This window comes from Bombus vancouverensis, chromosome 13 (assembly GCF_051014615.1).
Source record: "Bombus vancouverensis nearcticus chromosome 13, iyBomVanc1_principal, whole genome shotgun sequence".
Taxonomy (NCBI): Eukaryota; Metazoa; Arthropoda; class Insecta; order Hymenoptera; family Apidae; genus Bombus; species Bombus vancouverensis.
Genome location: NC_134923.1, coordinates 13,107,709 through 13,123,196, shown reverse-complemented (window position 1 = coordinate 13,123,196; position 15,488 = coordinate 13,107,709). Strand labels below are relative to the sequence as shown.

The window sequence follows — 15,488 nt, the reverse complement described above, 5'->3', positions numbered from 1 at the left end:
AGTAGCGTATTTCTGTATGTGTTCTATAGGTCCTTTGAAAGACGCACCCAATCTATTGTGTACACCACATGCAGCGTTCTACAGCGATGCAAGCTGCACCGAACTGCGTGAGATGGCAGCCAGTGAAATACGAAGAGCTATCGTTGGTCGCATACCCGACTGCTTGCGAAACTGTGTGAACAAGGAATACTTCCTTTCCTCGACCGGGTAAGCTTCGTTCGTATGTTAAATAAAGAAAGTTCAGCTTAACTTAAAAAAGAAAAAAAAAAAAAAGAAAAAGAAAAAGACATCAATAAAAAAAGAAATCAGCGTAGGGTATTACTTTTTTTTAGTATCGTTGCATTTGTTTCTCTTACACCGGGGAAAAAGATATCGTAATTTTTACAGAAACAGATTTTCAAGCAGATGTTAACTCGTATTACATGGAAAGAGAATCGAGTGTGTAAAGTAACGTGGTTAGAAGCGTTCGAACCTTTGGATTTCCTAAGATCGATTGGGCACTTTGTAAAAGGCATTTATCGAAGTGGCCAATTTCTTTTCGCTTTCTCCAGCAGCTACCCTGAGGGGATCAACGGCGGATACTATTCCGGGGGGCTGCCCGTTCAACAGGCGCATTCAACGACTCCTCACGATTCTGCACCCCCACCTCCTGGTGGGCATTCCGTCGTCGGTGGCGGTGGTGGTGGGGGTGGTGGCGGCGGACCGAACTCCTCTGCAGGCGGTGCAGGCGCCGGGGGTCCTACAGGCCCCACGGGTCCAACGGTAGGCGGCGGTGGAGCTGGAGGCCCTACCTCAGCTCCTCCTACTGCTGGATTAACCGGTATACCACACAGCATAGTGAGCGAGCCTGACCCCCGGCCAAGCCCACCTGCACCGAGCCCTCGTTGACCTTGAACCCCCGACGTCCACTCCAGCACCACCCTCCGATCTAATTTCCCTTAGCCATTCACACACGACCTCCGACGACAAATGGCCGATTGACTAACGTGTGTCGTGCACGATGTGCCCCAGAAATCTGTCCGCTGCTTCCGACGAACTCGAGGGAATCCATCCTTGAGAAAGAGTGAAATGAGAGAACGGGGGGTAGGCGGGAAGAAAGAGCGAGAGAAAGAGCGAGAGAAAGAAAGAACAAAATGAAGAAGAAGAAAACGCAATGGAGAGAGTGAATGAGTAGGAGAGAAAGATCGAGGTTTGCCTTGCTTTGAATTGCTACTGTGCGTGCGTTTAAAACGTGCGTTCTCCGGAGTGTACACGTGTTTTACGTACGTATCGATGTAGAGTATGCATGGCATGTGTGAATGGCGCGCGCATGTATGATGAGCTTGAGTCTGCGTTTGGTGGACTCCTGGAATAGTGCATTTGATGTAACATTGTGACCAAACCAAATACAGTTGGGCAGTAATGATGACAGTTTATAAGATGTCGTGGCTAAAGGAGGAAATAACAAACGGTGGGTAAGAATTCTCTGTGTCGTAATTTTGTATAATTCACTTCATACTTAACCGTACGTGACTTTAGACAACACAAATGATGACATAAAGAAAAAGCAAATACAAGGAAAATGAAGTTTCATTGATTTTTTGTTTTTGTGTTTTGTATTCTGTTTTTATCAAAGTTTAATCAAACTTTGGTCGATCAAGATTGGTAATTAGTTCCTCAGGCCCATGATCAGTTCTTCCTTTTATAATGATACCTGCAGCATCGAGAAGTACATTGGCTAGTCATAGAGTACAAATCAAACATGGGTGAACATTACATCTGGCACACAGTTGAAAAGCAATTAGCAAATATTAACGAGTTTAGCCTAAATATCCTGTATAAGTTTTATCAATGATATTTCGCTTCCAGTTAAATAGGTTTAACGAGACGTAGGGAATAAACAATTTCAGAATTTCTTATTTCGTATTTGCATTAGTTCCATTTGTAATTTTTGCGCTACATAATAGTTTAGTATTCCATGAAAACATCTAATACTATAAATAAAAGAAAAACCTCCCTGTTCGATATAAATATATATATACATATATATATATATATATACATACATACATATATATATATACACACAAAAACACACACACACACAAACACACACACACACACACCGCATATATACATATATATATATACATATATACATATATATATATATGTTATATATATATATATATATATATCTATATGTTTTAATCCTTCATATTCTTTCATTTCAAACATGAAACATGTTTTTAGCGAAGTCATGCATTATTTTGCCACACTGTATTTGGGTTCGCGCATGCTCTTTAGTTTTTGTTTCTAAATGAGAACCATACTCCCGAGAGCATATATATAAATATATAATTTGGCAACTTGAATAATTTTTACAAACTTTATTTCTTTCGTGGACGTTGTGACTCTCAGTGTTAGTATATTATATTAAAATGGAAAATGTAGTTGCTCACAGATACATTTTTATGTTTCACTTAAAGATCATGAAAATGCTGCGTGATAAAAGGAAAAGAAAAAAAAAAAAGAATACGAAGTCAGTAGTATATCTTACCTGTGGTAAAAGTGGCTAAAAGTAACGAAGGAAATTGTAAAGAAATATGTAACCGTTGGGGCATTCTCAAGCGTGTGGTACATCACTATGTTGTTGATAGTACTAAATAGAACTTGGTAAAATCGAATGCCTGATTTATTCATATTTTTAAATGTCGATTACCGATACAAACAGACGTATTTCAATTGCCTTACGATATATATGTATGATCAAAGTAAGGTTTGTTTGTCTTCACGCACCGATCGGTAAAACAAATTAAAAATGTATTGAGAAACTCAGTAAAAGGAGAATGGTATTCGTGAGAAGGGGAGAAACTGTTCTTGATAATTGAAATTTTATAAATTCCGATTGTTCTAATTCTCCCAATTTTGTAAGTTTTCTTTTTATTTTACATGCGAAAATTTTGAAGTGCACATATAAGTGCAAGATTGTTTAAGTTGCAGAAATATGAACTTTAGGGTTAAATATGATTTTTGTATTGTACATTAAGAATGATAGCGAATGGAAGATATATTTTTGAATGGGACATGATATATGACTTTTGTAGATATAAAATTAGTTTCCTCCTTTTCACGAATGCTATTTACTGCTAAAAAAAACTTATTGGTGACGATAGGATCAGCGCGGGTGTATAGTAAAACGAATTGCTTCAATAAACTGAGAAAAACGTGTCGTCTTTAATTTTTGTGGCATCTATTTTTGTACTTTTTTCGAGTTACACTCATGAATGCCTTAACGTTCCGTAATTGAATGCAGCATCTTCATCCGAAGTGTTTAAATTCGTAAATAACGATAATAATAATAATAGGTAACATCGATAAGTGGCATTTTGATACAGAGTATTTTTGTGTTTTCTGAAAGGAACAAAAAACCACTTATTGTTTCAGAGAAGATAAACACCTATCGATTAGCGTTCTTTAAGTGAGTGAGATTGTGTACGGAAGAAAGAGAGAACGAAAGAACACACGAGCGAAAGGTAGTACGAACAGAGACAAGTTTTATTAATTGATAATTATAATATGATTAATTATTGTATTAAGTAAAGTAAAAATGCGATGTTACGAAAACTTGAATATATTATCGAAAGATGAATCATTAAAAGAAAAAAAAAGCGAAAAAAAAGATGAAAGAAAGGACAAAATGGACAATTTTTTGAGAAAAAGATTATTAAAAACGATGATAATAATTAAATAAAAAAGAAAAAAGAGAAAAAAAATGAAGAATATGAAAAATCTATTTTAGAGACACACATATCTATTCGGTTGTTTTTTTTGTATCATTTCGTTTATCGGAGAGAAAGTAAAATTTATCGCGATGGTTAATCGTCGTCATGTATAATTGCGGATCGTCGTAATGGCGTTGGTTATTAATTTTAGACGCCATTTCGGAACTGTCGTACGGTTGTAAAGAGCGTTCAACTCTCCAACACACTGCGTGTCCGTATTTCAAGAGGAGTGCAAATATTGTGAGAAGAAAAGTGATATATATATATATATATATATATATATATATATATATATATATATATCACTTTTATATATATATATATCATATATAGGTATAGACGATTAGTTCTTCAGTTTCTCAGTGATCGATACATATGTATATTACGTCGGATGAAAGGATTTTTTCTTTTCTTCTTTTTTTTTTTTTTTTTCTTAATATTATTTAGTCGTTCGGAAGACAAAAATAGACTGAGTTGTTTGGTATTATTCATCGATGCTTTTGGGTTGAATATGCACCTTACACGAGCTTTTGCTTCGAAGCTTTCACAAGCGAATGACGAACCATTCCAACTGTTGTAAAGATCAAATTACCGAACAACACTTGATCGATAAATATGAGACGATGTAGGAGTGAGAGAGAGAGCGAGCGAGCGAGCAAGCAAGCGAGAGAGAGAGAGAGAGAAAGAAAGAAGAAATGAAAACATAAAGCATCACAGAGACACATACAGTGTGACAGAGATGACATTATACAGTTCTAAATAGAGATACGCTACGTACACGCTACACGTGGTACGTTTGTCGCGTGACGAGATGGTCCAAAAAGCTGCAGGTTTGTTTAGAGGACTTCGATATAGAGAATCGGGGGTCAGCTCGTCCCTGCAACAAGTCGTACCGGTACATAACGTAGGAACATTATACATACGTTTTCTTTCTTTTCTTTTTCAAGAATATTATTACTTATAAATACATCATTATATATATATGAAGAAAGAACGAGAGCGTGAGCGAGAGAATTTTGACGAATGAATAGGAGATACTACTCTAAATGATGGAGAGAGCTGTTTTTATATAGTTTTAATTGTGAAGAGAGGTAAATTAATGCGAGGATTCATGAACCAATATCTACGCACTTAATTACCAACTAGCCGGCGAATATGAAGCCTCCTTTTCCCCCCTTCTGTCTACGAGAAAGTATGTGGGTCCTGATGCTGTGGGATTACAAACAAAAAAGAACTCACATATTCATTCATCCGTTTTTAATTAGTCGTTCTCATACGAATATTCTATATATATTATATATTAATATATATAATATGTATATATATATGTATAAATACATTATATATATATATATATTATATATAGAGAGAGGTCGTTCTTTTTTTCTTTTTTTTTTTTGTCCGATGGAAATGGCGCCAAAACACCTTCGTTTTACAATGACGAAAAAGAAGCAAACTGAGAAAGAAAAAGCCACATAATGAAAATTGAAGATGGTGAAAACAGCAACATTAATATTATAATTAATAATAATTATAATAAATACAATATTTGTACAATAATCAACGGTGCTGTGGTGGATGCTGTAGGTCTAAATCTGCGATACCCTGTTAACCTATCCCTGACCTATTTGTAAACAATTCCTGAACGTATAAGTGAACGAACAAGAAATTTCGCGGGTGCATACTTTCTAAAATTATAACGATGCCGATACATTTCGTTTTTTATTTCCTTCGATTTAATGTTCCGATTCAGGAGGTGATGATGATGATGATGATGATGATGATGATGACGACGATGATGATGATGATGATGATGATGATGTTGGCGAGGATGATGATAATGATGATGATGATGATTGATGATGATGATGATGATGATTGATGATGATGATAATGGTAATGATGATGATGTGTATATATATGTATATATGATATATATACATATATATATACTCACACACACACACACACACACATATATATATATGCATATATGTATATATATATAATGAATTCTTGATGAGTTCCTAATGCCAAATATAACACATATTGTGATTATTACTTGTCTTGTGTATCGTTTAAAAAAATATTCAAATGTAAGCCCTTAAATAACCAAGTGTTCGCACGAACGCTTTGCAAATTTGAGTCAGTCAGGAAGCAGAACTCTATTGAGAGTATCAACATTCGTCGCAGTTATTTTATTTTACATTTTCGCCGGTAAGCTCGAGCCAAGTTGAATCACAGGTATTCGACAACATCGCGGTAGAACACGATTGTTATCGATAATCGATATTGAGCTGTGTCACGTTAGAGAACCGCCATGGACTCTCATATGCCTGTTCAGATTACCGCTTTGGCTAAACCTCAGCAAGCACAACTTACACTGATATGGTTTCTCGCCAGAGTGAATACGAAGATGTTTGGTTAATGTAGAACTATCCGAGAATGCCTTTTTGCAGAATCGACATCTGGAATAAAAGAGAATTGGCGATTATAAAAGGTAAATCGATCAATTGGATTGCAAAACGTAATACAACATTGTTTAACGTAATTATGTCGATAATCGTCGACTTGGAAGTAATTTATATGAATTTAGAAGAAATAATTTTGTATAATATAAGAAATGTCATTCCAGATTTTTATACTTTTCTGCATGCGATAAGATACAAATACTTCCAAGTAATGTTATGTGCCGGTTTTAAGCGGCACGCGTTGTGCCACGGGTGAACAAATAATCCATATAACGTGGTGCAACACACCTATACGGACGTTCTCCCGAGTGCGTTCTCATATGTGTGGTTACGGAACTGCTTTGCGAAAATCTCCGATCACACACTGGACATCGAAATGGTTTTTCTCCCGAATGAGTTCTTGCATGGGCAGTTAAATTCGCGGCCTGACTAAATGCCTTGGAGCACGCGTGACACCTAAAAAATGTAAATCTTGAGACATTTTGTAAATATAAAATAATATTAGTAAAATTATCGCATAAAAGAATCCGAATTCTATGGTTTCATAGGAAGATAATTTTGATATATCGATCTATTATATACATATGTAATTGAAACGATTATTTCGTCACTGTGACATCATTTTCAAGTGGAAAATTTATTATAGTGGAAAAAATATTTTTATTTTTCATACGGAGCAGTAAATTTTGGTTGTAGGAGAACCATGTTATTATGCCAATATAGTGGTGGTTATTGGTAGCAGTAACGAGTTTTTGTCAGTTTGTAATTCCATCGTTCTATTGAAAATTGAAGTACTGGAATTGCGACGAACGATTTATAGGAAGAACGACTGTAAGTATTTTGTCCAAAGAATTTGTGAACTAATTGTATTTAAATTTAAAAGAAAGAAGAAAAAAGATGGTAATCTCGTTAAGTATGTGTCGTTTTCGAAGGTTCGATTTTCGATACGATGAAAGTTTTGAACCTAACCTAAAGTAACGATGGGAACGATGGGAACGATGGGGTACTGTCGCGACTACTGTTCGAACAACAGAAGTAAATATTTATGGTCTAAAGTATTTTTGATAACATCGATTAGAATAAATCTTTTATCAATATTTGAAAGTATCTACGAAGTTATGGAATTTAATTGAACTTTCATATCGACTCTATTAACCCTGTAACAAGATAATAACGCAATATTATACACTTTCAGATGCTTTTCAATGTAATATTTACTGGATTTAAATTGTTCCATCTGTGATTGTGCATTCATGATCGATGAAATCTATAAAGAACAGTATAATCGCAGCATAGTGACAATAATAAATCTTTGTACAATGATAAGTAAAATTGCCAACGTGTGGAATATCTCGTTTGATATATATCTGTGAATCGGTATCGTTTCGAGAGGTTCTCTTATAATAAATTTCTAATTACTACTGTAAATCGGTGAACGGAATAAAACGACCAACCTTTATCGATCGAATGTTATCGAGCGATAAGCGAAGCGGATTCACCACTAACCTAAACGGTTTCTCCCCAGAGTGCGTTCTAAGATGCGTCTTGAGGGTGCTGGGTCGCGCATACGACTTGCCGCAAATTCGGCATAGGTTAGGTCTGCCATTGTCGTCGGGTGTGACTGGGTTCCCGGTGGCGCCTATGCACAGAGCATGCTCACTGGACAATTGCAGCCTGGAATGGCCGTGCGCCGGGGGATGAGAATGAGGATGGGTACTGGTGCCGATCAGACTATTGGCCGGGGGTTGATTCACCCTTGCCTGCTGCTCCACAGGATTATACTGCTGGGCGGGACTTAACAGGGGTTCCACGCCCCATGCCGACGAATAGCTTTGCTCGTACCTACGCACACAACCGTGAATTTCAGAATAGCTCGGCTTTTACACCCTCTTAGATGCGCACCCTCTCCGTCGAGCAAAATGGCGAAGGGCTGTCTGGCTTCGAAGAGAAATATTACGAGCTACTTCGCAAAAAGTATATCGAAATGGTGAGATGAAATTGTATTTTGGAAAAAATGCTGTCGGAAATGATCGAAAGGCTGCCTTGGTCAAGTGAATTTTCTTGTAGTATAAGGTGTTTAAGAGACTCTCATGTATCAAATTCTTATTATAAAAGCTTTTCTACGTTGTAGGAATTTTCCAGGTATTTAGGTAATAATACGAATTGCACGATAATCATACGAACTAGATGTTTAATAAGAAAGTACCTTTCCTATTTATTTGTATATATTTATTTTGTTATTTTTAATAGTTTGATCGTCTTAAAAATTGTGCTTTCTCTTTTTGCCTATATAGTTTTTAGCTACGTATTTCGATAATTGATAATGCAAACGCATGGTATTTTAGGAAATTTTTATATCGTAAAAGGAAAGACAACAGAATTGCTATATAATAAAACTTGTTGAATTGTTTAAATCGTTGTGTTATGCGAGTTTCTGTGTTTGTGTTTTTCTAAGCAAATAGTAAAAAGCTTTATAAAACAATCAGATTCTTTGTATCGCAACAATTGCAACAAATTCACGTAATTTAGAAGAATAGAGTATCGGTTCACCTTACGATTCTTATGGCTTCCAATAAAGTGTCGATTTCTATGAAACAGTGCCGCTACGAATATGGTTCGATTCAGAAAATGTTCGTACTCGCCGCTCTATTTCTAGGCAACGATGGAAAAAGATTGCAAGAAAATAAAATGATGGCGAATATTATTTCATAACGATTATTCTCTAAATTCTACGACCCCTTTCATATGAAAAAATAGCAATATTTTATAAAGTCTAATTTCACGATTGAAACAAGTATTTAAAATACTACAATTCTTATATATTTATTTATATCAGATTGAATCTTTTCGTTGAAACGAATTTTGAAACTTATTTTCCTAAGGGAAAAAAATATTGAAAATTAATAGAGGCCGATATTACACGTTTTAAGGATTTTAGATAAACCTATAAACGACATTTAAATTTTATATGAAATATTAAACAAAGGAGAATGATAAAAAATTGTGGAAATCGAGGTCCTTCCGATATTAGAAGTTTTAATTTTTAATTAAATAAATAATCTTCTATCGTAATTAATTGTCATTGTATTTTATATCTTACATTACGACGTACAGATGATGCGAATGAAATAACAGTTTTATATTAATACGTTGAATTTGTAGTGAATGTTGGCGGATGTGTTAATGGTTGGAGCGGCAGCGTGTAAGGAGAAAGCGATTGGATTGGTTTCGATGATTTGGAAAGGTATAAATTGAAAATCTATTTTGAAACCGAAGAGCAATGTTTTTATCAGTCGTAAAGACACGGATCGTTAAAGATACAAATGGAGGATAAGCGTTAGCGTTGAAAATAAAAGTTTGATCATTTTCTACTCGCTCGTTAAAATAAATACAAATAAAACGATACTCACCCAGAGTGCATGTTCATGTTCATGGTCATATTCATAGAAACGTTCACAGACATGGCTGGTGTAGACGCGTAATGCGTGGGTGGAACAGGTGGGCCAAGATTTTGAGTATAATCTTGAGAATAATGATGACTGGATCCTGCCGTGGAGTAGTATCCGCCGGTAGGACTTCCAGGATGGACCACCGCATGTTTTAACGATAGTAACACGTCCGCCACACCTTCCCCGTTCGCGTTGCTCGTTCTCGGCGCACATTCTCCTCTGGTGCAACCCCAACTGCAAGGACGCTTAAAGATTACAAGGTATATCGAATACAACGTTACAGTCATTTTTACGCTACATGCCACTCCATATTCCTTTTTCTGTTTCTTGTCTCGCGTCCATCGTTACGTCCATCGTTACGTGCATCGTTAATCCCGCTAATCTAGTGGCCACAAAAATTACTTGCTCGTACGCTTATTTTCTATATTCTATTTCATATAAAAGTACATATTACTATATGATACGTTAATTGTTACAGTTGCATCTAACTAGCTAGTATATAAATCCACCGATAAACGTACTAGCGTACTAATAGTTTCTGTAGCCACTGTATAATATTTTTCGAACAGAGGAGAACGAATCGAACGTATCGAAAACCTAAGGTCGCTAAAGTCGATTATCCTGGTTAACAAGTGGCTCCAATTATTCACTTTTAGAGAAATCGAAATGTTTGTCTAATATGAAATATATAATAGAAAACGTGTTGGATAGAAAAGGTGGAGGAGGTGCACGAAATTTTTGCAACTATTATGGTCGTTGTGCAACCCGGTTGGGAAACAAGGGTATCATTTTTTACGAGCGTCTGCCAGACAACGAATTCAGATAAAATTTGTTGCCTGTTCGATGTCAAACGCTGTACATATCGAAGAACGAGGAGAGTGAGAAAGCTGTCGTTTTTGAAAAAGGCAATATTAAATTTCACGCATCGATAAAAAGTAGGTGAACCTTACCTGGCATCACTTACGTTACATATCTACATTCGCAGAACGATCATTATTTATTCCGATTTTTATCATTTTACTTACCGACTTCTTCTAATGGCATCAAATGAGATATAGGAAAAGTTTACGGAAACTAGGAACAATTTATTACTACATAAGATGGCAAGTTCTTCGAGAAAGATAATTAAATTAAGATATTATCGAAGAAAAGACTCTATTAAAATAAAAACGTATACATAGGATTTGAAATTTTCTTAAACATTTCATTATTTTTTTCTTTTTTTCTTTTTTCCTTTTTTTCTTCTTTTCTTTTTTAGTCGAAACGTTTGCGTGCTTCGTTGTTTGTTAATATCAAATCTGTTTCGAACGAAATATTCGGACGTATCGGCGTTGAATTGAAATATATCGTCAGATATATTCTATCCGTTTGTTTATTTTTACCGATTCGGTAAACCGGTTGACTCTTTAGTCCCGTGTATGCAACGATCGATTGCAAGTGGAAACGCGTAACATTAGTCAGACCAGGACGCATGGCGGTTCACGTACGGGCGAAATAACTGATATTTTAGGAAATAATCGTAAAGATTGTGGAGGATTGGTGGTTGATAGGTCGAGCGAAATATTTCTGTCGCGGTCCGTCCAATATATTTTGAATAAATGAATAAATAAACAAATTATTTACAGCCGAATTCGCGAGTCGTTGCTACAAATACAAGTGGCGGAATAAATGCTCGTTGATGGTCTTCGATACTGTTCGCGATACTCTCTCGGTGGCGATCGCGTCCGTTTATTTATACTGGTCGGGGGAGAACCGGAAAATTCGAGTTCTTACATTGCTTGTCCACCTAACGGGTCTTGATACTCGGAGGCAAAACAACAGCAGGATTTGAATCGTCGCGAATTCAATTCGATCGTAACGAAGAGTAGAGAACTATACAAAGAGGAAAATCGTAATAAATCGTATTTTACGTTTCTTACACGCAGGCAATTTTGAAACTCGTCGCACGTTGTAAATCAAGCCTAAATAGTCGAAGGTATCCTTCCGTTTGGATTCGCGGTTGAATATATGTTTCGAAATACTTGAAAAATGCCTATCGTGGCGATTAAACTGCAGATTTTTGTACATTTATGGGGGAAAAACACGCAGCATGCACATAACGTGTAAGAACATTACTTGTGCTGAATCTCGTTCTCCTCGTTACTCTCGCTTCGACGGATGTTTAAAAGACCAAAGAACTAACGAAAAAAAAAAAAAAAAATAAAAAAAAAGGTTAAAACGAAGAATCATCGTTTCGTTTCTTTTTTTTTTCAGATATAAGGAATTAAAGATATAAGAATATAAGGAAGGAAAGAAGGTGGCGGCAAATTTTTTACCAAACTTGTTACGCTATTTGATACGCTATTTTAGCGTATTCATATTTGTAATAGAAGTAGCGGTATGTTTATAATAGAGCGAAAAGTATGCACGAAAGGAAACAAAGGAAGAGACGACGACTTTCCTGCCACTTACTTGTAGGTTGCCGAGCATGGGCTGAAGAGACCAGGAGGTAACGGGTCCAAGTCCAGCGGTGGCAATGGAAAACCAGCCATATCGTCGACCCAGAAGCTCGCCCCAAACTCGCTGACCACTTGGCTCTGTCCGGAATTTTGGATGTGTTGCGTTTGATCAGCGCCAATGTCTTGCGGAGAATTTTGCAGATCCTGTAGACGAAGCGTGCCCTGCAGTGCACCCAGAGTCTCTTCGTTTTGATTATCCGTTAAGGTGTCTTCGGTGGACAGGACACCGAGAGACCCGGTGCACAGGCCGGAAGGTATGGTGGCCTCGATACTTCCTACCGAACCTACGGATAGAAGAGACGTTCGATCAAATCGAATTAGGAAGACGACGTTATTTGAAAAAATAAGTCCGAATCTCGTAGATTGTCCGGTGATTCGGATTTAAGCGAAATGGCAAGCTAATTTTTCAAACTCGCTTGCTGCTAAGATCGAAATGGAAAATTACGATGCTTTCGGATCGTGAAATTTCAACTTTGTGTATCGTTACTAGACGGAGTTTATCGAGAAACGATCTAGCGATATCGTTTCTGTCGTTTTCGTATCGTAAGTGTGGTAAGTGTATCGATGTTGGAAAATATGGCTAATAGAAAATCGTCTAACTTGATTATTTTGCAGTTTGAAGAGAGATTACGGGAGAGATGGCGAGAGAGAACGCGAGAGATATCGAGTAACCGTTGATCGTAAAGATTCTTCTGCTGAAATCTTCGGTCAAGATTCACGGACGATTGGCAGAAAGATAAACGACGAGTTTGCGAGCATCTGTATCGTTCTGTAACGCGTTATCCTGCAACGTGCGAGAAAGAATACGTAAAAGTCCGACGCAAGGTGGAACATGGAAGGAAAACGCGGAATGCTGGTCGCATGAACGAAAATAAAGAATACGCGAAGAAGGAGGACGTCACTTGGCGGAAGGAGGCAAAGTCACTTGGTAAAATCGTAGATAACCGCTAAGATATGTCGTGTTTCGTAAGAATAAGAAAAGAAAGGTTGCATCGGTTCCTTCGAGTCTCGAGTCTCGCGTCTCGTATACGATATATAGCAGTGAAAATTATATTCGCAGTCAGGGACACTGTGGCTCACCTGTGCCAAGGGTGTACGGCGGTTCGGAGGTGTTCACCGTGTGATGATTCTGCAGAAACTCCATCTCTGCGAAATTTCTGGTCGTAGCCGCCCTTAGAGACACCCCCTTCCCCCGCCTCTCTCCACAAAATACACGGACGGATTGCCTCCTCTCTGTAGAGACGTGGTCCAGCCCCTCTGGTCTCCCTAGCAACCGCACATTGCTCCATGAGTATGACCGATTTCTTTATCAATATTTTTCGCGATATTTCCACCGTTGCCGCCGCCGTCGCCGCCGCCACCGCCACTTTCTCGATTGCCGATAAAATATCGCGAAAAAATATTCGTCGATATTTTCTTTTCGATACTCGTCTCTATAATTCGCTCTATCGTTCGTTCTGTCGTTCGCTTTCGAACGTTCGTTCCTTATTTCCGTATTTTCTTTCTTTCCTTTTATATTTTAGGAAATTCTCATCCAGTTTGTTGAAGATAACGCGTACCGCGAGACAAGTCGGAGAACGGCGAGTCGCTTTTCTTTCGAACGATCGTCAGTTTCGAAACGATACGACGTCGACGATATCGTTGACACGGTATATCGAGAGCAACGGCATGGAACGATAGACGAAATATTTGAAGGCGGTTTTCGAAAATTGCCCGTTTACGCGTTACAGGCGTATTCGAGGCTCGATGCTTTAGAAATCGCGAATTCGACGATCGAATGTATTTTTTTTTCGAAGATGGGAAAATAAGATAAAGCTAGGAAACGAAAGATATAAGAAGCTTGATAAACCGACTACCGGTCAAACTACAAAGACGACTAAATAGTTTTACCATATATATCGTTACGTACGAACGTTCATTTTTTAGCGATCGCATCGATCGCGTTTCCAGCGTTTTTCCAGTTTCTTTGAATTCGTTCGAAAAGTTATTCGAGAGATCGTAGTACTCGGTAACGTAACTTTATAACGCGATTGTTTGAGAGAGCAAAGGAGATGAGCGAAAAAATGAGCGAAAATTCATGAATGACTTTTTATGAATGGCTGAAAGGAAAATGCACGTGCATATGGACCGAGCTTATAGAAGAGTACCTTTATGGCTTGGAAGACCTGCCGGTTTCCTCTAAAGGCTTCTGCAGAAAATCTGCCAGATATTTTCATTCATAGCCTGAAAACCATGTGCATGTTGCCACGTGATTCGGTTCTCCATATCCAGCGATTCGAACGATCATCGATCGTCGATCGATGCGGGAAATTTGCGTTTCGTCGATTCTCTTGGCGCGAGAAAATGGCCTTCCGCTTTCTTCCCTTCGAAACTTATCCTTTTACCCGCTTCCCCTTGCACGACTAACGATTACCGACTACAAACTACGACAAGTATCTGGTATTCGTTACACCGTGTATTTAAGATCGGCGGAAAGACTCGGCTTTCAAACTCTTCGTTCGAAACACTGTCTCCGACTTTGAAACTGAAACTCGCTTGCACGGTTAACAATTTCCAAAAATCCTAACAGGTGTACGGTATTTGCGCCGTTCGTTCGACGCGATCGTCTGGATCCGAGTCATCGCTTTCGCACGATTCGCACAGGGAACGCAAAATCAACGCAAAATCAACGCAAAATCAACGCAAAATCAACGCAAAATCAACGTAAACGCTGTTGTCTCGCACAGTTGCTCGATGGTAAACAACGCGCATCCTTCCATCGCTGTACAATGTTCTCTTGTGAAACGCGTGCGTCGAGAGTCTCTTCTGTCTCGGCGGAACCGTACGCGATCTCTCGAATCGTTATTCACCTCGATCCTCTCGTGATCGAATTTTCAGTCTGATCTTGAAACACAGACAACACATAGCCGCGCACTGCACGCACCGTTCGTTGACGAAACGAATTGCAAACTATATCGTAAGTTGAGTGAAATCGCGTTCGAACTCGGTCGTCGATGTATACCGGAGTTTACAACGATGTGTATTAAAGTTGCAGCCAGCGTGAATCTCGAGGTAGCGAGAAGGAGGAGAAGAGGAAGACGAGGAAAAAGAAAAAGCGTCGGGAGAAGCGTCGAGGGATGGTATCGTGCGCTGCTGCCATGCTGCCACGATGGCTCGTCAACGTGTCTTGGCTAACTAGGGATCTACCACCTACTATCACCCACTCTCACCCCTTATTCACTGCGACTACCACTTTGACCCCACTCCATCATGGGCCGGCCTTTTCGTCGCTCTCTTTTTTCCTCCACCACGCCTCGCTTTCTTCCA

General features: G+C 38.1%; 2 protein-coding genes across 10 annotated transcripts in view; one reads left to right on the top strand and one right to left on the bottom strand.

The window, feature by feature from the left end:
* Positions 1-5,324, top strand: part of CtBP (C-terminal binding protein) — a 25,890-nt gene extending 20,566 nt beyond the window's left edge. For 6 of the 8 annotated variants that reach the window (XM_076623839.1, XM_033344634.2, XM_033344583.2 and 3 more), the window contains exons 7-8: positions 30-207; positions 552-5,324. In XM_076623839.1, the coding sequence (XP_076479954.1) occupies positions 30-207; positions 552-888 (515 nt within the window). In that variant the 3' untranslated portion in view covers positions 889-5,324. The other 2 variants (XM_033344625.2, XM_033344641.2) reach the window with 2 other exon arrangements.
* Positions 5,141-15,488, bottom strand: LOC117161756 (uncharacterized). 2 transcript variants are annotated; one of them, XM_033343523.2, is made up of 7 exons: positions 14,330-15,488; positions 13,263-13,448; positions 12,136-12,466; positions 9,646-9,918; positions 7,742-8,077; positions 6,524-6,691; positions 5,141-6,232 (listed from the first exon to the last, which is right to left on the bottom strand). In XM_033343523.2, exons 2-7 carry the CDS (start codon positions 13,324-13,326, stop codon positions 6,067-6,069), a joined length of 1,338 nt encoding a protein of 445 aa, XP_033199414.1. In that variant the 5' UTR covers positions 13,327-13,448; positions 14,330-15,488; the 3' UTR covers positions 5,141-6,066. The 2 variants fall into 2 exon arrangements, with proteins under 2 accessions (XP_033199414.1, XP_076479957.1); XM_076623842.1 differs by lacking the exon at positions 5,141-6,232 and having other exon boundaries at positions 6,536-6,691; positions 7,690-8,077.

Coding starts and splice junctions, on each gene's coding strand:
- LOC117161756 (XM_033343523.2), bottom strand. CDS start 13,326: ATGGAGTTTCTGCAGAATCATCACACGGTGAACACCTCCGAACCGCCG. Junction 9,919..12,135: donor CCATGCTCGGCAACCTACAA/GTAAGTGGCAGG, acceptor GCGTCCTTGCAG/TTGGGGTTGCACCAGAGGAG. Junction 6,692..7,741: donor TCTGGGGAGAAACCGTTTAG/GTTAGTGGTGAA, acceptor TACATTTTTTAG/GTGTCACGCGTGCTCCAAGG.